The sequence below is a fragment of the Chionomys nivalis genome, chromosome 20 (genome assembly GCF_950005125.1).
Source record: "Chionomys nivalis chromosome 20, mChiNiv1.1, whole genome shotgun sequence".
In the NCBI taxonomy this organism is placed as follows: domain Eukaryota; kingdom Metazoa; phylum Chordata; class Mammalia; order Rodentia; family Cricetidae; genus Chionomys; species Chionomys nivalis.
Window position 1 is genome coordinate 53,732,420 of NC_080105.1, and position 25,946 is coordinate 53,758,365.

Consider the following 25,946-nt stretch of genomic DNA (forward strand, 5'->3'; position numbering starts at 1 on the left):
TGACTTAAGTGAAATGTGAATCAATAGATAGCAACTGTAAAGACTGAAAACAAGATTTAATACAAATTAAAGTGGTTGATGTGGCTATCCTGTAAGTATTTAATTGTTCATTCATTAAGCCCCAGGATTCCAATGGTAATTACATCATCAGTGTGACTTCCCTGCCATGAGAGTTCTCTCAGCTCGGAGGACACAAGGTTTCCCTCGCCTGCTCAAACATTCACACAAACAGACATCCCACGTGGTACTCACAGCCCTTTACAGCACTGTGGCCTGTACCTGTGATGGAACGTGTGTGTGTTCAGAGTAGACACACTGTCCTCTGATGTTCACAGGCTCCTAAAAGCATGACATGGCATAAAAACACAGACCTCTGAAGCAAGACAGAGCTCTGCCTGCAGGCTGCCAGAGGAGTGTGAAGTTGCTGACCACAGTATGGCTCCTTTGAAACAGGAACTCCAAGATCAAAGGTGGGATAACCCACTTTAGATATTTTACTTTGGTTAAAGTTCGACTTCCAACAATCAGCCTCTGTTTTCTGGCCACCTAAGCAAGTTCTCTTTTCCGTAGATACTGTATTCTTGTTTCCCTGGAAGGGCCTTGTACAATCTCACTATTGACCCAGTGTGTGACCCAGTGTGTGTCTGGGCCAACTTTTAGGACAACTTCTACCTAGTGAGGCACCTGCACCACAGACAGACTTCATACATGAGCTAACAATACTGATAACCCCAAGTCTTCACAACCTGAAACATTCCCATCAAGTCCCAGGTTGCCAAGTCCCACTCCAAAGCAGCAGCTCGTCCATCAGGCAAGGGCGTAGTCTCCGATCCACATTCTCCACCACCCAAGAATGGAAGGACAACAGGCTGTGTGTGGGCGCTCGGGCCACCTTGCTCTCTACCACCCAGGCCTGCCGACAGTGTGCAGGCAGTGTATTCACAGCGGGAAGGCTGTAGAGACTATACAGCCACTGTGGGTCATGATGCACACTGCACACCACACCACAGAGCTGGGCTGGCCAAACCCAGGGATGCACAGCGATGAGGATTAATTCTCCATGCGACTGACACACAAGAAGGAAGAAAATCAGAAGGCCAAGGGACAGGATCAAAGAAAACCACCTGGAGACCTTAAGGAAAGGGCATCATGGGTAGGGAAGTATAGAACAATATATGGCAATCACAAAGTTTGATAGAAGGAAAAATATACAAAAACTGCTGTGCATTGGGCATGTGCCTTCTCTAAGAAGGGCAAGCAAAGAAAATAAATTAGAGTGAAACCAAATACCCGTAAAAGCAGATGGAATAGGAAAGGAACTATCAGCCTTTTAGTGGAAGAAAGGACTGGGGGCATGGCTCAGCGGCCAAGCTTCTGCTCTACATGTAAGTTAGACAATAAAGTAAGGCCAAGCAAAATGGCAGCACGCTACAAATAAGCCACTATGTAAGTTTCAGTAGTACAATGTTGATTCAAAAGTTCACACACACTCAGAGTAATGGAAAATGGACATCACCTTCTGAAATCAACTACAAAGACCCGCTGCATCCCCCTGAAATCACCTCCCTTCCATTTACAAATAATCAATATTCCATGCAATGTAGTCTCCACCAAGGAGGGGCCTGGAGAACACAGGGTGCAGAGGTGGGCAGCAAGACCCAGCACCAGTGGACAAAGGTCCAGAGCTCCCCAGTCTGTGTTCACCATTGGCAGTACTCTGCGAGTGGTAAGGAGCTCACCAGCCATTTTGAAAGCTCATTAACAAATATTCAGAAAGCACTGGAAGACATAGAGGGCAGCATCAGGGCAGGAAACCCCACCCCCCATTTTGCTGGCAGTGGCTCTGAGACTCCTTAGGAAATACAGAGGGTCAGAAGGCTTTGGGTGCATATGCATAGGGCCTGAGGCCAGGTGTGAGCTGCGAGGGGAGCTGAGGCCAGGTGTGCAGGCTCTAGGGCAGACCTGGGCATTTGGTGAGCATGCTACTAGCAGGAAAGGGTCAGCCTCTGGGATTCAGTTTGGCACATCTATATTATATGCCAGCCTGAGGGACTGGGGAGAAAGCCTGGCTACCAGCCGTGCAGCAGCAAGGGCAGTCCCTTGCTGTGGAAAAAAAAGCATTTCCACAAAACAACCAGTGAAATTCATGAGAAAAGCCAATGAAAGCGACGGTATCATACCTACAACACAGCAAGTTCCCGAAGTCTGAAGAACAGTGTGGGGTTGCTACTCTCTGCTGGGAGCACCAGAGAGGGACCAGAAAGCCAGGGAGGTGGGAGGGTCTACAGAGGGGAGCATGTGACCTGGATAGGCCTCTTTCTATCTTTACCAGAGCCCTTTAGGATGGCTACTTAAACACTGCCCTGCTCAAGGCTTGGGGGCTGAGGGCACACACAGGGGCTTGGGCACTTCTGAGGTGGGAAGGACCAGGCTTAGTGTTTGAGGCTCTGCAAGGGCCGGTGAGGCCAGTTACAAGGGTGCCATATGGAAGGAGCAGAGACGGACAAGAAACCCCTGGGAACGAACTTAAAAAAATGTTCCATGTGCCCAATGCCTTATGGGTAAGGAGCAAGTCACACAGGTTTGGAACTAGAAGTGATAAACATGGTGGGAGGGGAGACTGACTCCTAGCCAAGGTCAGGGCTGAGTGTGGGAAGTTACCTGGAGCCTTGGTATAGCTGGCTACTGATCCATTGACCAGGCCAGCATACAGGCCTTGTGGGGAGCAGGCCAAACTCATGACGGTGGACTTGTCAGGGGTGTAGAAGTGCTGAAGCCTCACTTTCTTGCAGCCCTGACTGCTTTTGTAGATGGAAATGCTGCAAAAGAAAGACACACGTTAGTGGTCCCATGTGCGCCCTGTGAGAAGCCTGGTGCCTCTGCATCGTCAAATGGCAGTGCCTTCCCCCTCAACTCACACGGGCTACATTCTAAAGAATGCCTGCCGTCATTCTGATTTCATTCTTAGAGCTTAGAGAGAAATTCTGGAACATAATTTATTTTCTTCCTATAGATTTTGTAATGTTAGTTTAATTCGTCATTAAACAGTGTCATTGTTCCAAATGATTACAGCATAAAATATTGGTGCTTCATTCCAAAACTGAAGAAGTGGTATATTTTTAAGAAGGATTAATAAAAACGAATCACTCAGGAGGCAAGCTGTGGGGAGCTTTCCCTTCATCTCTTATCACAATAATTGCCATGGGTGTGGATGACTGGTGACAGGAGACTGCTGTGACCCAGGAATCCCCTCCCCCTCACATTTTAGGTGGCTCACACTGCCCCATGTGAGGGTGACCTGTCTTGCACTGAGGACAGTCCCTGAAGCAGTGACTGTTTCCTACCTTCCTTCTTCCGTGCCCAGGCAGATGGTGGGCACATGGGATGCTCTCGAGGCCGTGGCCTCTGGGTCGGTGGCTTCGCTGGACTCCTGGGGCTTCGCCTCCTCCGTAGGAATATACACCATACACAGGATGCGCGACTCCACGTTGAAGCACTCGATGACTTTGGGGTTGGAACCTTGAAAGGAGACGATGGCGACCTGGCCCATCTGATTGCTACAGCTTCCGATCTGAGACAGTACGTGAGAGGGAGAAAGAGTGTGGAGTACCGCATCCTTCCGGAATTGCTAAATCAGGTCAGGCATGATCCTGGAGATGCAGAACCCTGACCTACAAAGCTATTGATTTTCATGTGCTCATCACACTCAGAAAAAGCAAATCAAGTTAAAGGATGCCTAACAGAGTCCATTTCTCTTTTCAGTGTGTTGAATTTGGCTTTTAAATTTTTCAATACCATGAACACAACTTTATTTTGCAAGTGAAAAGTGTACATATCGGACAGCAGACACCATCCTTCGCACAACTGCACAGGCCTATTCACACACTCATTTTACCAAGTGCCAGAGAGCAAATTAGCGGCAGTGTTAAGTAAGCTGGCACAACGGTGCAAGAGCTCTCAGCCTCGGTGAAAACAAGCCTTTCAAGAGGCGGAAACTGAAAAGAACACAGCCCAAGCAGGCCATCCCGGGGAGCACAGTGCGTGCTGCCAAGCAGCTCTGGGATTTTGGATTTCTGCAAGGAGCCCCATGAAAGCCTACTATGCTCCCCACAGCTGACAGTCTGGAGGGATCCTGACCCCTGTGGACAGACAGCAGGCTGGTTCCCGGTATTCAGCTTCCCTCCTGCCTGGAGCAGGCTGCCACACCTCCCTGCCTCTCCTGCATTTATTCTATGCAACAAGTAAGCAACCCCCTCTGACCCTGTTGGAAGGAGGCCAAACCATCAAGTCCCTGTTTGGGAGAGAAGGGGGGAGGGGAGGGGAGGGGAGGGGAGGGGAGGGGAGGGGAGGGGAGGAGAGGAGAGGAGAGGAGAGGAGAGGAGAGGAGAGGAGAGGAGAGGAGAGGAGAGGAGAGGAGAGGAGAGGAGAGGAGAGGAGAGAGAGCCTTGAGCAGCTACAAATCTGCTCAGCAGGAAATTACAACCCAGAAGTTTAGCATCTCTGTGGGTCCCTAGGCGGCTGAAACACCAGCTGGCACACTAGGAGCAGGGCTGAACAGCAGCCCTGGCTGTCAGCTTAGAGCTATGTATACTGAGAGGGGCAAAGGGAGATGCAGGAGGCCAGGGAGCCAGTTCCAGCAAGTTCCTCTCATGTGCGAGAACAAGAAAGGGCTACTACTACTGAGTATTGCTGCGAGCCTAGACATGGTGCAGAACCAGCTCTGTTTAACCAGGACTCCAATGTTCGGGAAGAGGAGGAAAGTCAAGGTGGAGAGACACTGGGGTGGAGGACATGCAGCTCTCCTCACAGCACCTAAGGGCTTTGTCTCGGGTCCTTAACGGTAAAAGAATAAAAGCCAACATTTGAATTCCTAAGTCCGCACCTCACAGGAAGGTTCTGTTTGGAAACCTGACCGGGTATTTTCTGGCGAATGCCCCCAGCAGTTCTTTCTCAATCTGCCCTAAAGACAAGCAAAGAGCCTTACCCACAGGAAGCCACGTGCTGCGGAGGGCGAAGCTGCTTGGCTGTCGTTGCTTAGGTAAGGCTCGGGGTTATAAGCTGCGCACTCGATCTACAACGGAACACAACACTGTGGATTCAAAATGTCTTCCATCCGTGGCTGGCTGAAGCGCGGGCCTGAGCCCACGCATACAATGAATAGCCAACTGTGGAAGTCTCACGAGTTCATTTTGCAGACGTGAATTCCCAAGGTTTGGTCTTTTGTGTTTTTATCTTTAGAACACCTCAACCGTGCTGAAAGCCAGTTGGACATGCCAAATCAGCCAGGAGGTCTAAGCCAGGAGCAGGACAGCTGACAGTGTGTCTACTGGCCTTCCTGACACATGTGCCACGTGGTTTTGCAGGACAGGGGTTCTGAGGCTTCTAAAAGTGTGCCTCACTTGAGCCAGGGGCAAGGGAGCCCCCACGAAGTGGATCAGAGGCCAGGAATAAGAGAGAGGTAACAGTGTCAAGTTATTTCTTAAAGAAAGGTATAGGGCCTTGCCAAGGGCATTGGGCCTCGGTGCCTGAGATGAGGACACGGTGGGCACTTCAGCAGAGAAGGTGCACACGACATCAAGAAGGTAAGGGCTTCAGAGTCCTGGCCCTCTACAGAAAGGGACTGCAGAGCAAGCTGGAGCACTGCAGAAGAGGCTGGAGCACAGCGGGCCGAGGCCTACAATAACTTTAGCCGGCAGCAGGCCACACAGTCGGGCTGAGCCTCACTGGTGGGCTCCCAGCAAGACCCTCCCCAATACTGGTAATACATTTATCTCCTCTCCAGTAGCACTAACAGGGTGCGATGCCAGCGCTCCCCAGGTATATCCTCTGCAAAAGCAGGTACTACCGGGCCCTCACCTTGAACTCTGGCTGCTTGGCCACCATCACAGGCATGTGTCCCACAAGGAGAGGGTGCGTCTCCTTCTTGGCTAGGTTGCCATCGTCGTCCACACAGAACCATCCCATGTGGTTCTCCTCCTCTGTGGGCACATTCAGAGAGAGCAGAGCTGAGCTGGGGGTGCATCTGAGTGCCCCCTCCTGTCCCAAGAGCTGCACCCAACAGTCCATGGCTTGTGAGCAAAAATGATTTTATCTCGGGAAGCGACACTGCCTTTCCCTCGCTGGAGGTGGGGGGAGGTGACCTCTCACTGCTGCAGCCTAATTTGTAACGTCATGGGGCCTCCCACTCCGGATCTGCTCCTGAACTGCACGCAGCAGCAGCAGCACAATGGACTGGGGCTGGATCCTTCAAGAAGCTGAGCTGGTCGGACTCAGTGAAAAACCCCTAAACATGAAGACATAATTTGCTCCCAAAGAAGATGAGCATCTTAGCTTTGAGTAAAAGCAGAAGGGAGGTGACCACCGTGTTATTTCACAAGGGGTCATCCTCTGGATTATGGACACAAGTCAGTGAATCCCCCGGGAGAGGACAAAGACTACGCCCCTGTCCTCACTCAGATCAGGGAGGCTCCCGTTCACAATAAAAGTCTTTCTTGTTTCACTAACTACTGCTCTCTAGGGGACCAGCAACAGCGAACTTCTGTTTAATTCTTAGGTGACAGTTCAGACCGTCTGCACTTGGAAGAGGATTTCACAAATGGGTGCACACACATCTACCCACATACAGGTAAACCATCACATATACAGACATCCACACCTAAGCACTCCCTCATATGCCACATATATGCATACACATGACACCCCAGTGCAAGCTAAGTAAAGAAATCTGTGTATATAAATTCTTGACAAACTATAGAGATGATCTGCCTCCTTCCCTACCTCTCATCTTTAAGTCTATATACCCACCCATCTACCATCAATCTCCCACCTGTCTACCCAATTACCTATGGTCTATCAATCTATCCCCCATCATATATCATCTACCTACCTATCATCTATCTACCTTATTACCTATTGATTTGCCAACCTACTTATCATTTATCATCTACCAACTTATCATCAATGTATCTATCCACCTACCACTTACACAGGCTAAATGGATAGAGGAGCCGGGAAAGAGTTATAAAGCCACATCCAACCACAGTAAAACCACGAGACTTATTTTTAGAGCGGGGATCCTGAGGGACAAGGTATTGATATGCTGCAGCCCTGTCACAGGAGGTGCTAGCACACGGGCTGAGATGGTGTGTGCTTCCTGCTCCTTGAAAGCTCGCCCACGCCGGGGTGTCAAGCTCTGGACCAGAGCGACAGCCTCAGGGGCTCACCCTTGTGCTCAACAGTCATAATATACAGAATGTCTGATCATAATAGAAGCAACTGGTATGCTCTTGTTTAACTTACTTTTTCCTACTAAAGCTAGGCTTCCAAAACACAGGAAGCTCTCTCTACCCTGGTTTTACCCTTCCAGGTGTAGGTAGCACCATACAACCTCTCTGGTGACTCTGAAACATCTATTTCTCAATGGCGCATGCCCAGTTAGCTTAAACCCTGTGTCTTACCAAGTGCCAGCTTGGCCATCTGCAGGCTGCTGACCCAGGACTCCTTGATGGCAGGTGTAAACGTATTGAACACAGCAGCAAAGAAAGTGGGCCGCCCTGACCTGCCAGAGGAGAGAAGCGTTCCCTTTACAGACCACACTCTGGCACGGACTGGCAGGTAATGCAAATAACCCAGCCAGAAAGCACCTATGACAGGGAACTGCTACACTTTGGTTTTTAAAGTTACTGACTTGTCCTGCTTTCCCGGGAGCTGTAACTGAATTCTGCAGCGGTCAGCGGCTCTGATTTCTTCCTCTTTCTTCAGGATCAGTCGTTGTAAGCCTGACATCCAATCGTGAGCTACTGACTGGTTTAAATTCTAGAGGAGATGCATAACACGTTTATTAGGTTTTATAGCATCTTGCTTTGTTTCATGACAAGGTCTCACTCTAACCGAGGATGGCCTGGAATTCACTACGTAGCCCAGGCTGGTATTAAATTCATGGCAATCCTCCTGCCTCACACTGCCAAGTGGGGGTGATTACAAGGATGAGCCAGCACACTTTGCTTACACACACTTTTAGAAGAGGAGAAAAAGCGAAGATCTAAGCTGAAAACCCCAGGGAGACTCAATGGTATTCATATCCCATCACAAAAGCAAACCCCCTGCGGCTGATCATGCAGAGATGTGACTGAGGTTTGAGACTGCTACACGAAGGAAAGCTACGCTGCCCCAAACAACAGAAGAGCCGTCACAGACATGCAAGTGCCCGACTCTGAAGAGCCTGGAGACAAGCCCACGCTCACGCTCACAGATCTGGAGGCTGCAGCAGCGTCCCATCCCAGAGCCCTTCCCACGCAAGCCCCGTACCTGATAGCTCCCTCGGAGGTTTCCTATCAGCTGTGAGATCTGCCCAATGACATTCAGGTCATGCAGCAGGTTCTGCAGATCCTGGTACAGCTGCCCTGGCCCCATGTAAACTTTGTCTGAAATGCAGAGGAAAAACAAGAATCACTTGCTTCCTGCTCAGGAAAGTACCAAAATAAATTTTAGTTTTGCATACATACATACATATACACTTGGGAGATACTCCTTTGCTAGTTGCTGTTTTGGTAATTTATGTGTATAGAATGACGTCTTTCAGGGGCCGCAGGCTGGTGTCGTGTCTCATAGGACTGCACACTGCGATGCTTGGGATGGCACAGCACCTACTTCCCTGTCAAACCCAAATGCCACAGTTTCTGCTCACTGTTCTCATCCTGGTCCAGCCCAGGTCTCTGAAGTCCTCGAGTGTCCTAGCCTTCACCTGCCCACAGACCTCCTGGTCTGTCTCTGATGAATTTGACTCTTTTGAAGGACACTGCTGAATTATCTTACAGAATGTCTCACAATTTGACCCACACTTTGTAAGAGAGAGCAAGACAGACAGACAGACGGATGGATGGGGGCATGGGTGGACAAGAGAATTTCACGTATTTCAGACTTTCCTTCAACTCCTAAGGAGCTGAAGCTGACCTTGAACTCTTGGTCCTCTTGCCTCTACCTCGGGATCGCTAAGATCGTAACATATACCACCACGCTGTACTGTGCAGTTCTGGGGAACAAACTCAGGACTTCACGCATGCTAGGAAACAACTCTGCCAATGGAGCTGCACCCCTGGTCCCCTAATTTTAAACATCATCATTAGTAGTAAGAAATACCCAGATAGGAAATTTTATCAGAATCAAATTTCTAATACCTGAGGTATCCAAAACCATAGAGCTCCCTAGGGATTTCCCCCAAAGTTAGAACATTTAGAAAGGACCAGAAATGGCTCTGTCCATACACTGGGGTCAGGAGGTGATGAGCACCCTACTGTCTATGTGTCCATAGTCAGTTCCTACCAGCCAACGCCTATAACCATGCCAGCTCCACCACTTATGGAAGGCTTGGGACTAGGGAGGGAGGTGCAAGGGGAGATTTGCAAATATTCTATGTCCAGATCCCATAGGCCCATGAGTGGTGAGAACAGACCCTCAGCCTCCAAGGTCACACAGAGGCAAGAGGGATCTGAACTCAGAACTACATCCACAACCCAAGCTGCAAACCTGCACGCTCGTCCTGTCCTTTCCCACCCTCCACCTCACGTAATCATCCCAGAGCCAGCCAGGGAGAGAGCTGGATTTAGAGCATGGGGCCTTGGTGTCATGGTCTCAGCGGATGGCCGCCTAGCCACAGCCGTGCCTCAGGGGTCCCAGGCTGAGCAGTGCCCAGCTGGGTTTCAGGCTCTGCTGCTAACGGCTTCAGTTTCTTATGATTCTCATCACTGAAGTCTGTAAGTTCGGTGTGCACTCTGTCCCGAGAACCACACAGCTCGTCCCAACCTTCGTTCCGTCCACTATGCCATTGTATCAAAGCTGGGGCACAGCTTCATAAACGCGTGTCTCTCAAACACACGATGTCTCACTGGGGACAAAGCCACCACGATGTGAGTGGTTTCTCAGAACACAGGGCTGATTTTATCACTTTTCATGCCTTCCTGAGTTAGGTGCCTCCCAAGAATCTTGAAGTTTCACCACACGAGGAGCAAACTGTGGCAAGGCGTTATTATGAAAGTATCTCTCACATTCTGAGACTCAGACTTTCCAGTCCTCACAGCTTAGTTAATAATACATCTTAGGCTACTGAAGACTCAAGATGGCTATGTACTGTGTACTGGGCCTGTTTGTTTAGTGTGCTTTTAAGAGAACAAAATGTAACTATTCCTATTTGCCTTGTATTTCCCATGTAACCAACTTTTACAACCCAAGTTAATACATAGCTTTAAAATTAAGACATGTGCTCTTCCATGTCCTTGACCCAGAGGGCAGTACGTGTGCTTATGCGTGTTATGGCAATAAATGCTGGGAACACAAACAGGCTGAAAGCAACCTCATGCAATAAACTCCACCCAAACGCTGGAAGAGGCACGCAGATAAGATCTGATAGCCTTTGTTTGTTCCTGTGCTATCTAGGTTAGTAGGGTTCGTGTGTACCCCTTGTAAAACACAGTGAAGACGTCTGAAAAGTGTCCCTCATTCCTTCCCCATGGGATGCTTTCTGTGTTGTTCAATAAAAAATAGAGCAAAAGCCCTTCATGAGGGACGCAGAGGCCCACAAGATAGCATTCAGGCAGGCACAGACTCAGACTCCTACAGCAGACAAATTATAGACAGACCAGAGACCGTTAGCAACAGAGAGATTGCAGACACGGGGCAGGAAACAGGAATTCAACCTGGGCTCTCTCTTGATCAAACTACCCCAGGGGCAAGGGCCTTCATCTCCTTTCTTCATGAAACACTGATGAACTCTAATGACCTGAATGTCACTAATGCATTCAATCGATGCAGTCAATGTAACAGGTGCATCTATGCACACACCCCTACACATCTACGGTGCACACACTGACTACATTTTCCTTTACATTATACTTACAAATCAAAATATTTTTATCTGGAAACTCATCCACTGCATTCACTGTATAAACTTTTGAGAATAAGCTGTGAACCCAGGCCTGAGATACCATAAACGCGACATTAACTTTCTTCAACAACTTTATGTTAGCTTTGCAATCACTAATAAATGTTGACTTCTATTTTTGGTAAGCAGCACTAAGAATTTCAGGACACATTTTAGATGCCTGCAACACTCTTCAGTTAGCTCACAGGCCAGGACTAGCTCGGGGGCTCACAAAATCACTGCCATCACCTGTGAGACCCGGAGTGAGAGCGCCTCCTTGACTCTGTTCTCTACCACCGCACCTTTGTCTTACCATAACCATATCTAGCTTTAGCCCAAAAAATAGTATGATTTCATTTACAAGGGTGTTCGGTTGATAGGTCCTTTTAGGAGAAATGCCTTGGTTTGGGGGAAAAGTGTCCACACTGGTCACAGTTACACCCTGGGCCGTCATGCCATGACAAATGTCACAGAGCAGAGCAGAAGTCTGCACCAAGAAGGTGGGTTTGTCTGTACCAGGCTGCCGAGGGACTCTGCTCCAGCTTCCTCACTTCCCATCTCTGAGGACAAGGTGAAGAACTAGAAAGGACAACGACTTTCTGGCAAGTGTCAAGAATCTGCCATTTGTGCTTGGATTTGGAGAGAATTCCTCCCTCCCACTCACCTCGTGAGTCAGTCGCATGTTTAAACTGAGAATACTCTGCTACTTAAAGCGGCCTTTTTGGACTCCTGCGAGCTGGAAGCCTTATCTAGGCTCTTCTTGGAGTCTCAGATCCCTTCAAGGAAGACAAGTGATGGGTGGTCAAGGCAGTGCCCTGAGCAGAGAGACCCCAGCAGAAGGGAAGACGCTGATAGGAAACAGGAGGGATCTGAGGCAAGGTTGTTCACTTCACCTCAGACACCTGGAGATCTTCCTCAGAAGAGAAAAAGCGGGGACACAGCCTACTGTGTCCTGCCCACTCAGGGAAGAAATGACGGGTCTGCACTGTGGCCACACTTTACCCAGCAGGCACTCTACCTACGGAGCCATCTCCTCAGCGATGTGTGTGTCCACACCCACACACCATCCCTGATGTGAATCTGAGGCAGGAAGGGAGGCTACGTCTTCTCAGTGATTCAAGACCTTGATACTGAGACCACAAGGGGTGTGTCCACCTCTGCCCAGCACAGGAAATGCACAAAGTGCCACCTGAGCAGGAGCAGCAGACACTGGGGACGTCAGGGCAGAGCAGCTCTCAAAGGCTACCTCCGTGCAGCAGAGAGAGCCTGTTCTCTGGCCCAAACTCCATCAAGTAAAAACACACAAGCAGAAAACTTCTCAGAGCCAGTTTCCAGCTACCTGGTGATGGATTCTGAGCATTTCAGAGTTTGTGGGTGGATGCTCTATTGCAGCTGGCACACAATCGCTCCACATCTTTCACCAGCTTTCTCACGGACACCACCCTTCCCCCTCCCCGTTTCTATGGAAATCCCTAGAACCAGTGAGAAAATTCGGGGTGTAAGCTGAATGGAATCTTATGTGACAAACACAGAAGGGGCTGTGTGGCTGAGTCAACAGCAAGGACATCTACGACAAGCTGGGTAGGAGTGTGGACTCAGACATGACCCTCCCCGAGTCTGGAAGCTGGAATATCTCTGACCAGGGGCAGAGGGCTTCCCAGGCCCAGACAAGGCTGTTCTAGCAGGGTTGGGCTACAAAGCGGAGGATGCAGGAGCAGGAGTGAAGGGAAGCAGTCAGCCACTGGTCTCCACAGGCTCCCACACCTATTTCCCAGAATGCCCCCTGATTTTCCCAGATCTCCAGAGAATCAGCAGGAATGGGAAGGCACAGCAACCAGCTCCCGTCTGTCCTGGTCCTCGCCTCCACAGGGCCACACCCCTGGGTCAGGCTTCTGATAACTAAGAGCTCACTGAGAGCAAACACCAGGTTCAGAATCGGCTTCATGTGCTGCAGGGAGGGGGGTCAAGTCCAACCTCCTGCGTATGAGTAACTAGCTCTTCCAGAACCATTTGGCAAAGAGTTTTTACACAAGACCCCCAAAACAAAAGCAGAAGAATAGGCAAACATCAAACTGAGAAGCTTCCACACAGCAGGAAGAGCAATCAACTGATATGCCTTAGAGGACATAAAGATCTGCCTGCAAGCTAACCACGTAACAGAGGAGTACCACCTAGACCACACTGACAAAAATCCAATTAATCCAATTAAAAATGGGCAAATAATCTGAACAGACATTCCTAAAATAATATACATAAGTGGCCAATGAGACCACAAAGAAAAATTCTACAACAGTAATCACTGCAGAAAGGCAAATCAAATTATACATCACCTCACACTAGTGAGAAGGGCTGTCATCAAAAAATAAATAACAAAAGCAGGTGAGAAGTGGAGAAAGGGAATTACGGCCTGGCGCTGACGGGAGTGCAGATTGTTAGTAGAGCCAGCACAGAGAACAGCATGGAGGAGCCCCTAGGAAGCCACAAACAAACATGCCCCACGATCTAACTATCCTACCCTGGGTATACACCCAAGGGAAAGCAAGTCAGTACATCACAGGCCTGTGCTGGTCTCAGCACTTCTCACGAGTGCCAACACACAGAAGCAGCCTGGGTGGCCATCAGCAGACAAAACAGGCAATGAGAATATGGTACACACACACAGTGGGAAATTCTATCAATGACACAGCGTATTGAGTTCTGTCATATGTAGCAAAATGGACGGAACTGGAATACACTGCTAAAGGAACTAAGCCAGACACAGAAAGATAAGTGCCACGTGAGGAAGGCAAGAGGGTGTCCAAATACAAAGAGCTATTCCAGAGGCCGGGGCAGGGAGAGAGGAGGGAGGCTGCAGAGGGGCTGCAGACAGTGTAATTACAGTTCACAACCTAGGGATACCTGGAAGAGAGATGACAAGAAGCCCCAAATGCGAGGCAATGACAAGGAGATGGCAGCATTAAATAGGCAGACGAGTCAGGACGGATAATATGTCAGTACTGACATGTCACACTGTGTCCTACAGTTATAATTATTATGTGTTAACCAAAAGTTGAAAATTTTCAAGGCAACGGAAATACTAAGGAGCTTATTAAATCATTTTATTTTGAATTCAGATGTCAAATTATCATAATATCTGACATAAGTAAGTTAAATATAGCAACAATTCATAATAAGCAGCACCAAGGGATGTGTTCTTATTTGGATGAGGAAGACCAGAGCCAAATAAGGTACAGATACCCCGAGTCCCCAGGTTACCTGTGGACCATATACCAGATAATCCAATACAAAATAACCATCCAGCACAGAAGGTGGGGACCTGCTTCTCTGTCAGTATTATCAGTGTGTGGGGAGCAGGTTAGTACACAGAATCCCAACAGATGGCTCATCATCTGCCTTCCCAACCCTGAACCACAGCCTGAAAAGTCAGCGAAACCTTTTAGACACACGTTGCAAAGTGATTCCAGGAGATCTTAACACTTAACCCAACCCATGGGTCCCTGGAGAAGCCCAGTTCACTGGTTCCCAAGCATCTCTCTATGTGTGTCATTCATCACGGAAACTTGATGAGACTAACATGCATGCTGTGTCCCCAACAGGAGCCTGTTTTCTGGGTGCTTGGAGCTGTGCAGGGGCAGCTCCTTGCTGCTTCTGCTGGCACAGCCTCACCCTTCCCAGCACTGGTTGCTAGGCAGTGACACCCACACTCTGCCTCCAATACAGAACAACAGACCCAGCTTCCAAACCTGAATGTTCTAGTCATTCAAACAGCAGAGAAGTCATGTGATTTCAATAAGAACAAGAACTTCCACCTAGCTTCTCAAAACGCCCCAAGATAACAAGTCCAAGGGAGGGGGAAAGAAGACACAGAGGCCAAACTCTGTAGGAAGGACGAGCGAGACCCAGGGAGGTCTCCATGTGAGTGAGCCGGCCACTAGCCCAGCCTGCTGGGGTGACTGACTGACAGCCTGGAGGGCAGTGAGTTTACTCCTAAGGACAGGCTGACCCCTGGACTAGTGTTAGACAGGCCAGCAAGCCTACTGTCTGCTGTGGCAACAGTAACCCCTCCTCTCATTTCGTCCTGGCTGTCCTTGACTCAGAGATCAACATGGCTCTGATTCCCAAATGCTGGGCTCAAACCACCACCTGGCAGCAAACCTCTCTAATGCAGGAAGACTCCCCATCACTAAGGCCTGCACACACACAGGACAACTTGAAGGAGTGGGTTCTCTCTTCCACTGTGTTAGTGCAGAGATCAAACTCAGGCCAGCCAGGCTTGGTGGCAAGTGCCTGCCGAGCCATTCTCACAAGCATAACATATCAAGTGCCTAACCACTAAAAAGAAGAAAAGTTAAACTGTACCTACTTGTAGTGATGACTGGCTACCAGTTGGCTGCACAACGCATTTCACTTTACACATAAATACCAAAGCATCACATTAAACATTTGAGACACATCTGGCATGCAATTAAACCTCAGCAGGTGGACAAGTCCAGTCTGGGAAGCACACCGCTCGTAAAGCCCTTCAAGAGTTAGTTATCACTGCCATGTGTAGCACTCAGATGAAGGCTCACTGAGTCTCAGGCAGCAAAAGATAACTTTTGCCTTTTCCAGTTCTGTGTTCCTAAGCATGGAGCAGCATCTCGGGGTAGTCTCCCATGGACCCCAGGGACGGCTGACTGGACTTCCACAGCAGCCCCAGAACCATGGCTCTCTCAGGAGTACCCAGGCCAGCATTGCTGCAAGCAAGGGTCACCAGCCGAGGGCCACATGCAAGGATCAGGCAGGGTGACCACGTCCATCTGTAGAACCCCACGTCTTCCCAGAAGCTAGTTTTAGAGGCACTGCTTATGAGAACATGGTCTCCCTTTTAGCTGCCAAAGCTTTTATTCCTGCTTCTATTATGGGATGTGTCCCACAGTGCAGCATCTGTGTGTCGGGATAGCCTGGCCGGTGCCAGTTTCACTTACGGCTCAGGACTCTGTGTTTGGTTCATCACAGCTACTAATAAATACACGAGAGGAGAATACCACTTCACTAAACTGCAACGCCCACTGGAAACCACAATGCTCTTTAATTCGTCCTACAGATGCCTTCTCTACGGCATGCTGTTAGGCTGGGGAATAGGAATGGCAAACCAGGGGAGAAACGAACAGATGAAGTCACACACCCACTAAGCTACCACCTCAGCTGATAATATTTCAGCATCAGTATCAGCAGTGGGACGATGAGACACACTCTGCCAAGACGTGGGTTCATCCACAGTGAGTAGCAGAACAAATCTCCAAAAGACAGAACGACTGTCTCACTGTTGGAGAGCGTGTAAAAAGATGCCCTAAGAAACAGCTTGGCTGAGGTCATCTCGGGCGGGGCTTTTTTTCTGACACAAAACCAATACCTGCCTACAAAGGGCAATCTGCATGCCTCCAAGACTTCCCCAACTCCTCTTAACAAGACCCAACGGCAATCCTCCTGAGCTCAGGATGGGGACAGCTCCCCTTAGCTGCTCGGCACCCAGCATCCTACGCCACACCTCGTCCTTGGACAGTGGACAAGCTCGGCTCTGCGCTGGCCGCTCCTCTTTCCTTCAGTTTCCTGTGCTCAGCTCCTGCTGTAGCCTTCACAGTGAAGTGGGAGAGAGATGCCGGGTGCTCCGGGATGACTCAGCTGTGCACAGCACTGGTATGGAAAGGTCACCACAACACACAGGGCTTCAAGAAAACGAATCCTTTTCTGATTCTTCCTTCCACAGAGCCGGTCACATCTTCTTTACACTTTTCCCTAATGTTCTTACTGATTTTTTTTTTTTTTTTTTGGTTATTCGAGACAGGGTTTCTCTGTGGTTTTTGAGCCTGTCCTGGAATTAGCTCTTGTAGACCAGGCTGGTTTCGAACTCACAGAGATCCGCCTGCCTCTGCCTCCCGAGTGCTGGGATTAAAGGCGTGAGCCACCACCGCCCGGCTTCTTACTGATTCTAACGCCATCCTACGTTTGTGTAGGACAAGTCATCAACAGAGAGATGATAAGAAAATGTAAGTCTGTGTGTCCGCTATGAAGTTACCTCACGATCAGCATCATCAATAGCTGTCTGAACATTGAGAGGCAACCTTAGCTACAAACACACGTTAACACCGACAGCAACGTGAAACACAGCCATCTTTGTTCCGAGACACAGCCCTTGCAATCAACACTCCCGAGTAACCTAGAGGGGATTCTAAAGGTCACTTGGAAAAATAATCAATTTCCCCTTGAATAAAATTTCAATGACAATTTGGAACATCATTCTCTTCCTGCATCCCCTCCCCTCACTCTTCCCTTCCTCCTCACACTGCCCATCTGTCGGTAATCCGTCTAAGTGTTCTAGGATACGCTTTGGTACTTGAGTGTCTAGATAAAGGTACATGCTGCTTTAAGTGGCGGGTACAAACTACAGTTGGCATTCAAGAGTCTAATAACTGATACTATGTTCGAAGAACTAGTGTCCCAGGCAGATGACCAAACAGTTAACATGCCAGGAATTAGAAAAGTAGAAGGGATTAGACCAGATACTCATTTTTCTGTTTGTCTGTGTTTCCCCTAAATGTGCATGCCCAACCAGAAGGGCTGAGTTTCAATGCCTGCTTTCACGCTTCTGGGAGCATCAGAAACAAGTTCATTGGAAAGGTTGAGGCTTGTTAAGGTTATGGGCATTTTCCCATTCACTGTGGTTTAATTGGTCCAGAGGCAGAGGTCAACCATGAATTAAACCTAGCTAGTCTTTATTCGGGTTTAAGATGGAAGAGGAGGAGAAGGCAATGATGGCTGCTCTCAGATCAAAATCTCCAGGCCGAACCACGACTGTGCAGTGCCGAGTCATCCCCATGGGGGGCAAGCTGGCATGGAGCAGAGCCTGCCCATGGTCTTCTGACAGCACTACTGATCAATCTACTGCCACCTTGTAGCCAAAGCAGTGTGGAGACAGAGTTCTGTCATGTCAGACAGACAGACAGACAGACAGACAGACAGACTGACTGACTGACTGACTGACTGACCAAGGCAGCAGATTCCATAAAAGCGGACAGGACTGTCACTCACGTGGCTTCACATTGGCCACCACGGCCAGGCTTTCAGGTGAGTGTGCGGCATGGTGCCTGCTGTGCTCCCCGGCGCCAGAACTACCTCCGTACTCGATCACATCCACGTGTCCTAGAGGGACACTCCACTTGAGCAGGTATCTCTGGTTCATCACAGAGTGGCTTTCATGTGAGGTCCTAGAACAAACAGAAGCTGTTACTTCACGGATGACCGTGGGGCCAAGTTCCGATGCCTCCCGTCCCTCCCGCGTCCCCAAGCAGCAGGGTAGTCGCCAAGGCACTCAGGATCCTCCTGCAAACAGCAGTCTCTGGCTCCGGCTAAGGCCTCCAGCAGGATGGGCAAGCAAAATCGTCTCCGCAATCTCACCCAGAACCTGAGAACTCACAGCAACCTTGTCTGAGGAGTCTGGAGAAAATGTCCCAAGTGTGCAGAGATGTTCTGGGTTGACTCTAGCTTCCCGTTTATCCTTGTATGGCTGACTAAATTATACTAACATTGATAAAGTTAAATCAACCCACACTCCAGGCATGACTGAAACATTTGCTGAATGCACAGAAGGGAAATGAAGACCTAGGTATTCTCTTCTTTTACTACAACATGGGAAACAAACACAGAACACAAACACCTATGACCAAAGCAGCAGCAGAGCCCACAGCTCACGTAATTATACACATGAACAGTCACAGCCATGTCACCGAGCGTGCACCAGACAGCGTCTGCAGGACCGTCCTGACCCTCGTGGTCAACGCCCTTCACTTGACGATAAGGAGTCAGAGGCTTGGCAAGTGGGGTGACTCTGCCTATCAAGTATCACCCACATATCCTCTGCCAGAACTCTGGTAGTGGGAGGAGGGTGGTCACCTACTAACAAGGGTGAGGGTGGTGTGTGGCTGCACGGTTCCCAGCCCACTCTCCAGGAGGGACAACCCAGATGCCATGTCCCATACCTTCCACAGTGCAGGCAGCATGCTAGACCACTCTGCATTACCAAAGGCTTATCAACTGCTCCTGCAAGGCCAGCAAAAACCTCTCACCAGCCCCTAGAGCTGGCTCCACAAACTGTGAGGTCCTACGTCCCAGGATCCCTCCGTTCTGAGGACAAACCAAGTGACAGAACTAACGGGAACAAGTGGGGGTAGACCCAAATGTAAACATGCCAGAAAATAGCTATCTAGAGGATCAGCTAAACGACAACCAAGAGCCACGGGTGACGAGGGAGATGGGAGGGCACAATTCGGGGCTAGCTCCAGCACCAGCCTACGTGAGTCCACCTGTATGCACCTGATATCCGCCAGCAGACCCACTGATCCTCAACAACTCAGTGCCAGAGTTTGTCTGTGTGCAATGCTTGGGTCTCACCCTCAGCACACATAATAATAAAATGCTAACACTACTACTACTACTGATGATGATGGTGGTGGTGATGATGATGATGCAAAAGCTTTCAATGAGTTTGCCTTCATTAAGGTACTGAATTTGGTCACAGTCTGGTGCAGTTCGGGCGAGAGACTGAATGCAGCCTCTCTCTCCCTCATTCTCTGATGTACACAGCTTGTTACTGTAAGGCCGACGCCGTGTGACGTGGGCTCGTTCTTACCGTGAGCTGGCAGTGGCACACATCAGCACATCATTCAACATGAAGAGTCGGCGTTCTTTGGTCTTCATGATTTCTCCCTTGTCATTGTAAACGGTCTCGATCACGTCATCGGATCGAACGAGGTACCGATTTCCACTGCTGAGAAGCTGAGTGTTCAAAAGGACACCAACACAGTCACTACATCGGGGTTCATATAAAATAGACGGGAAGGGGCCCTTCTGAAATGTACAATCTTACAGGATCCATGCTTTATGGCTTAGTCTCTGGAAGAAGGATCCATAGCTCTTGTTCCCTCCTCACACAGAAGCTACTGAGCTCAGTGTGTGACTTTAAACCACATATCTTATGAAGAGCAACACTGGGGGTGAAAAGTCACTTAGCAACTGACTTTAAAGCAAAGGTAAGTCTGTACCTAGCTTGATTTACTGTTGCTGTTTTGCCACTATCGGTGACTGTACACAGGACTTCATGTAACCCATCATGTGTTCGACCACTGAGCTACACCCAGCAGGGGCTGTATCTGGACTTCTCATCATCTGCCACTCTGTGTCACTGAACTAAAGAGACATCAGCTGAAGGATGCTCTGCACCGATCAGTACCATGGGATGTCACCTCATGCTCAGAACAGAAGACACAGCACCTCTGGCCCAGATGACTGCTACCACTTCTGAGACTAGCCTATCACCCTGACTGCCCAGCTTCCAGAAACTGGCTAGAAGCCGACATCATATCTGGGCAGAGGATCGCGGTCAGGTGCTTCCGGGCTGCAGTCAGTACGCCTTCCTTCCCAGGGAGCTCTCACATCTAGCACCATGGAGATGCACAACAATGAAGGACGTAAACTGTATCAAGAACAGAGCCGGCTGTAATTCTCTACTCAAAAGCTTTCAGTCACTGAGACACTCAGAGAAATGCCTTTCAAAATAGGCAGCCATAACATCAGCAGCAAGAAGCCACTGGGTATCATCAAGCAGGACGTCTCCCCCAAGAAGAAGAAAATGAATGTGGCATCAACAACAATGATTAACACCGCACCAGTTAGCAGGGCTCCTACATGTAGACTGGCTCCCCCCACAGACGGGGCCTTAAGCCAACATCTGAAGGCCTAGGGAGGTCTGTGGTGTGCTACAAGAAATCCTTCTGAGAAGAGGAAGCCAAGCAGCCAGGCCAAGGACCTCTTTGTTCTGAAGCACACCAAGCTCAGCATAGGTGGACAGCGACAAACAGCTAACCAAAACAAAATACGGGATTTTGAAACTAAAGCTCAGAGTTGCTCTTAACCTTTTTGGGGTTCTTGGTTCCAAAGGGGGTGCTATCAAATCTATGAGCCCATTTGCTGAGAAAACAATGGGCAAAGGTGAAGGTTTTACAAACAACCTCAAGTATTCCCGGCCCCACCCACCACAGTTAGCTGAGCAGAGGGAGTTACCCTAGGAATTAATAAACTGTCACCCTGGTTTGTTAGCATGAAGCAGAAATACTCCAGCAAAGGGCTGGGAAAAACCTCTCCCGACCTTGTTCAGGTATCTTTCATTTATGGCTTTTGCTATCTGTTTGACTTCACAGCGCTGGTCAGCATCTCTTTTTCTCTCATTTAGTTTCTCCGCCAGGGTCTCGAGCTCCGTCAGTGCCATCTGAAGGGGCAGCCTGTCAGGGTGTCCTTTGGCTGTGTTCTTCAGCATGTCCTGTGAGCAGGAGGCAGGGTGTGGATGGTCAGCAAAGACGCTTCCATGCCCAACAGTTAGCAGAGTGCTGGGTCAGGCAGCTGGAGTGACGTGGGCAGCCAGCATGGGCAGCCAGTCACCGCTGGAGGAGGATCGGGGCTCAGAGAGGGACAAGAGAATCACCTCAACACCTGGCTAAACAGCCAGTCAGTTCTTGGTGTAAAAATGAAACTGCTGATGAAAAAAAAAAATACACAGTGTGGGCCCCTGGCATAGGAATACACCACCATCTCAGAAGCCAACAGTGGCCCGGACAGAACAGTCAGGCTGCATTTTTCTCCTGGAGTCAGACAACTGTACCTACTCACCGAAGATCCCAGCAGTGTTAACTGTGCTGCCGTGGCATCTACTATCCCACAAGGTCGACCCACCCAGCAGGTCTGTGTGCCCTGTCTCTCCACGCCGCACAAAGGACGTACGGCACTGCGTGGTACCACACAGGTTCTCCTCACACTCCTCTCTGTTCCCTCAGACCCCAGGCCTTTTGCAGGCTGAGGCAAGCACTGTATCCACCCATTCACACTGAGTTTTTCCAACAGCACGTACTTACGCCGAGTTTCCAAGTCCTACTTGGTAATTCTCACACTATTTCAGGCTTTTTTTTATTATCATCCTGTTATGGAGAACTTGACGCCACTATCGCAATTGTTCTGGGGTACCGTAGCCCACACCGCTCCAAGACTGTGGGCTGAAGCTATAAGTGTGTGTGCTCTGTTGACCTGCTGGCAGGGCACTCCCTGAACCTTCTCCTTCTCCTAACACTGGAGACACAACAGTACTGAAGTGGGTCAATCAACAATCCTACGGTGACCTTTGGGGACTCTCACACTTCTCACTCTAAAGCAAAAGCAAGAAATGGGGCCAGCTGTAGGGACACAGGCCATTCCAGCAGGCCAGAGGCCTAGGTAGGAGATCAGCAGCTCGAAGCTGAGATGAACATTGAGTTCAAGGCCAGTCTGAGTGTTGTCTCACCTGCTACACAGCTGTACCTGATACAGTCTCTAAGTCTCTTGAGGGAAATTAAATGTTCTCCTCTAGTAAAGACATCAGTGACGAGAAAGGGAAACAGCCTTGATGCTGAAACAGGGAGAAAAGTCAAACTAGCAAGACACAGCATTTCCTCGAGTCAGCTAAGGGAAGAGACCTTAGCTTTCTTCACTCTTGTGCAGGCTGGGAGAGCTGCTGGCACTGGACACGGAAAGCCCAACGTTGGCAAAGGCTGGATGGAGAGGCGTAAGCACGGGAGATCCCTGTGAGGTGATGGGAAGGTGGCCCAGCAGGTGCTGAGCACCACAAGATCCAGCTCAGATCACTGCTGAATGGACCAGTTAACCAGTCAGATTCGCCCCACTAGAGAGCAGTCAGGTGCCTGGCTCAGAGCCATAAAGGACACAATGACTGTGGAGAGCAGAGCGGACACAGTGGGGGCTGATGCTGAAGATGACCTCACTCGGCCTTCTCATCTCAGGAGTCTACTGTGTGCTCAGAAACCGACAAGTCCTACGACAGCCAGCATACAGCATCTCTTACTCTGTGCTCTAAACTCACCGAGAGCAACCGCACAGAGAAGGACTTGTCTGAAAGTAGCCTCGATGCTTGACAAAGCACAGTGCAGTGGATGCAGAGGAAATCACTAGAGCTGGGGGAGGAGGCTGAAGGATGGCCGCAATCACCAAAACCTCACAAAGGGCCAGAGAAGCTGGCGTCCTGAGAAAGAGGCTCTGGCAAGTGCTATGAACAGCACAGGACCATGTCAAGGACTGACACATGCATGTGCAGTCAGGAATGGCAGCACCCAAGGGCTGACTCCAATTCCAAAAGAGGCTCTATAAAGGGGGGCAGGAACTACCTGGCTTTCACCTGGGGCTGACGCTCCCCCACTGCTACAAACAGGGCTGGGGATGTTTCCTGAAGAGGCTAACAGGCATCACAAACACCCCTACTCAGAGCTGAGCATGGTTCTATCTCATGCAGCACCCCCTTTTTATAAGTTATCACAACAATCACCCTGGTGTCTTTTTCTGTATAAACTCTGCTTGCTAACTGATTGCTTCCCTGGAGCCAAACGGTAGCCTTTTCTGAAAACGCTCTTGTGGCGTTTCACACAGCTCCTAGGCAGTCCTTCAGTCAGTCTTTCATGGCTGTTGTTCAAGAGTCCTCAATCTTCAACATCTATTACTCCGATCCATGAATTCTCCCACTTTGACCAACTCTGCTGTTAAAAGACATGGACATCCTATGAATCTCTGACGACCAACTTCTCCCTAAACGTTCTGTCTTTTAACAGGGAAAGATCTCGGCACAAACAGCCCAAAGGTCCAGTCGTCATGACCAATATGTACCTACCCTGCATTTAAATTACATGACACTCTGTCAACAACAAAACCACCAAAAAACAAAAACAAAACAAAACAAAAACCCCGAACAATTTACGGGTATAGAGATGACTCAGGAGTTCAGGGCACTGGCTGCTTTTGCAGAGGACCCTCTGGTTTCTAGAACCCATGTGGCAGCCCATATCACCCTTCAGCCCCCCTTTTGGTCTCCACAGCCACTGTGGCTGCGGGTGACTGTGCCCTGCTGTCCCGTGACAGCAACAGACTAGTGACCAACTCCAGGTGCAGCCCATCTATTTGCAGCCACAAAGGAGGTCTGCGATTGTTGAGAGAGGGGAGCCTTCGGGGTCTCACCACTCCTGCCCCTGGTCTTTCACCACAGTGACAAGGACATGCTCTCTGTGGCCTGGCATACCTGCAGCAGGAGGATGAACTGCGGGAACCTCTGGATGGGTCGCATCATAAGGCTGTGGAGTGTAACTCGGTCCGGACTGGAATCCTGGCTCTGCTACAGGGAAGAAGGACAGGCTCAGTGCATGCAGTGGGCCAGCCTTGCTGTGTGCCTGCTGCCTACAGAGCAAGGATGATAGACAGGCCACGCAATAAGAAACTTTCTAGAACACGTGGAAAACACTTTCTACACCAGCCCTTGGGAAGACTCTGCTGATGCTGGCCCCAAGAAGGAGCCATTCCTGGCTGTCTCAGGCCCCGATACACTTCCCAGAGTTCTTAAGGTTCCATGTTGGTCAGTCTGCTCCAGGAGAGGGTGTGGCCCCTTCTGCTATTTCAGAGAGAAAGTTCCTCCCAGCACTTATCAGGCATCTTTACAAGTATCTCTGAGCACCCAGAGAGGCACCAGCACTGGACTTCCTGAGGCCATGGGTGGCCCTGACCCTGGGGCTATACCTGGATCGGCTCCTTGTAATAACCCCACACAGTGAAGGTTGCTACAGGGCACACAGACACAGCAAGGCTTAGCTAGGCCTAGACTCAAGGTCACCTGGCCCTGGCGAGGAGAACAGAAGGGAATATAGGCACTGCAATGCCACAGCATCAAGCTCCTGAAAAAACCCTCAGAGGAAATCAATTTCTAACTTGGTAATGTCTCTGTTCCCTCTAGGGAAAGAGATGATGTCACAGCTCAAGGACACAGAGCTCAGCTTCTCCAAAGCCAGAGGACATTTAATTTCTGGATAGTGCTCCTTGAGCTGACCATGTGCAGTGGGGACCTTGGCAGGACCTTTCCAGGAACACACTGTGCCCCGAAGCTTTATCATTCAGCTGGGACTGAGCAGGGAAGCCCAAGCTCCCCGAAGGGACTTCAATCTGGTTCTGTACGGCAACCTCAGCTAGGCATTCACGCCTGGGCCTCTGAGCCATGCCTGCAGACCAGCACCCACCAGGGAACTGCCCTCTACTGTGGAATGGAGGAAGGCAGCAAGGGCCTGGCACTCTAAGCCTGACACCAGGAGGCACAAAGCCCACATCTCTAGCATGGGCTCCTCATGGGGTCAGCCTTTCCAGGCCTTGTCTCTGCTCTGTCTCAGGGAGGGGCTCATTTCCGACTGTGCTCTAGATGCAGGCTACTGTCACTCCTAGCACCACATGGAGATGGGAGGCCCAGCCATCTGCGGGCTCTCACTGAACTTCCTTTACGTCTATATCCATATAAGCACACTTTTAAGGTATGCAAACAAAAGTTCCTTCAAAAAGCTACTACATACAGCCTAAAATCCCATCCCGCAGATACCCGGGGTCTCATCATGACTCTACAGTAAACAACACAGCATGTTCAAGGCCAGGCTCAGGCCAGCTTCATTCCAAGGCACTTTGCTATGGACTTGTCATAAGATATGCTTCAAACTCACAGCAGTGCAAGTGTGCTTACCTTTAAGAACTCAAGGAAGGCGGGCTTTGTGGCGCATGTCTTCTTGAGGACGGCCACAGCCGTGCTGAAGTTGTTCACATATTCGCTGTAAGCATCCAGCACCATGGACTTGGAGAACTGGAGAAAAGAGATTGGGAGAGCATGCCCTTCACAAGGCTTTCACACCACAAACCACTGGGGCTGCACGCGGTTCTTCTTCCCTGCATGCTTGCAGCGTACTTGGTGCCCACCTGGCTGGACACTGCTGGGCTGGACCCAATACACCTGTTCCTGCACTTGAAGTTAGGAGGTAAACCCTGCTGGCTGCAGAGGAGCACAGCCAGCCAGCTCTAAGTTTCCTGGGCAGACACAGCTGCCAAGAGAAGAAGGGTCATCACTCAGTGGCCCCAACATCCTCCCTTGGGGCACAACTCA

General features: G+C 49.8%; 1 protein-coding gene across 5 annotated transcripts in view; it reads right to left on the reverse strand.

Moving 5' to 3' along the window:
* Nucleotides 1-25,946, reverse strand: part of Arhgef10 (Rho guanine nucleotide exchange factor 10) — an 86,679-nt gene that overhangs the window by 18,004 nt on the left and 42,729 nt on the right. For 4 of the 5 annotated variants that reach the window (XM_057752686.1, XM_057752682.1, XM_057752684.1 and 1 more), the window contains 12 exons: nt 25,533-25,649; nt 24,060-24,152; nt 21,099-21,269; nt 19,584-19,729; nt 17,987-18,162; nt 8,308-8,423; nt 7,688-7,815; nt 7,458-7,558; nt 5,857-5,978; nt 4,985-5,071; nt 3,345-3,571; nt 2,662-2,819 (listed from right to left, as the gene is read on the reverse strand). In XM_057752686.1, coding sequence (XP_057608669.1) covers nt 2,662-2,819; nt 3,345-3,571; nt 4,985-5,071; nt 5,857-5,978; nt 7,458-7,558; nt 7,688-7,815; nt 8,308-8,423; nt 17,987-18,162; nt 19,584-19,729; nt 21,099-21,269; nt 24,060-24,152; nt 25,533-25,649 — 1,642 coding nt within the window. The remainder of the gene's footprint in view (nt 1-2,661; nt 2,820-3,344; nt 3,572-4,984; nt 5,072-5,856; nt 5,979-7,457; nt 7,559-7,687; nt 7,816-8,307; nt 8,424-17,986; nt 18,163-19,583; nt 19,730-21,098; nt 21,270-24,059; nt 24,153-25,532; nt 25,650-25,946) is intronic. The other variant, XM_057752683.1, reaches the window with a different exon arrangement.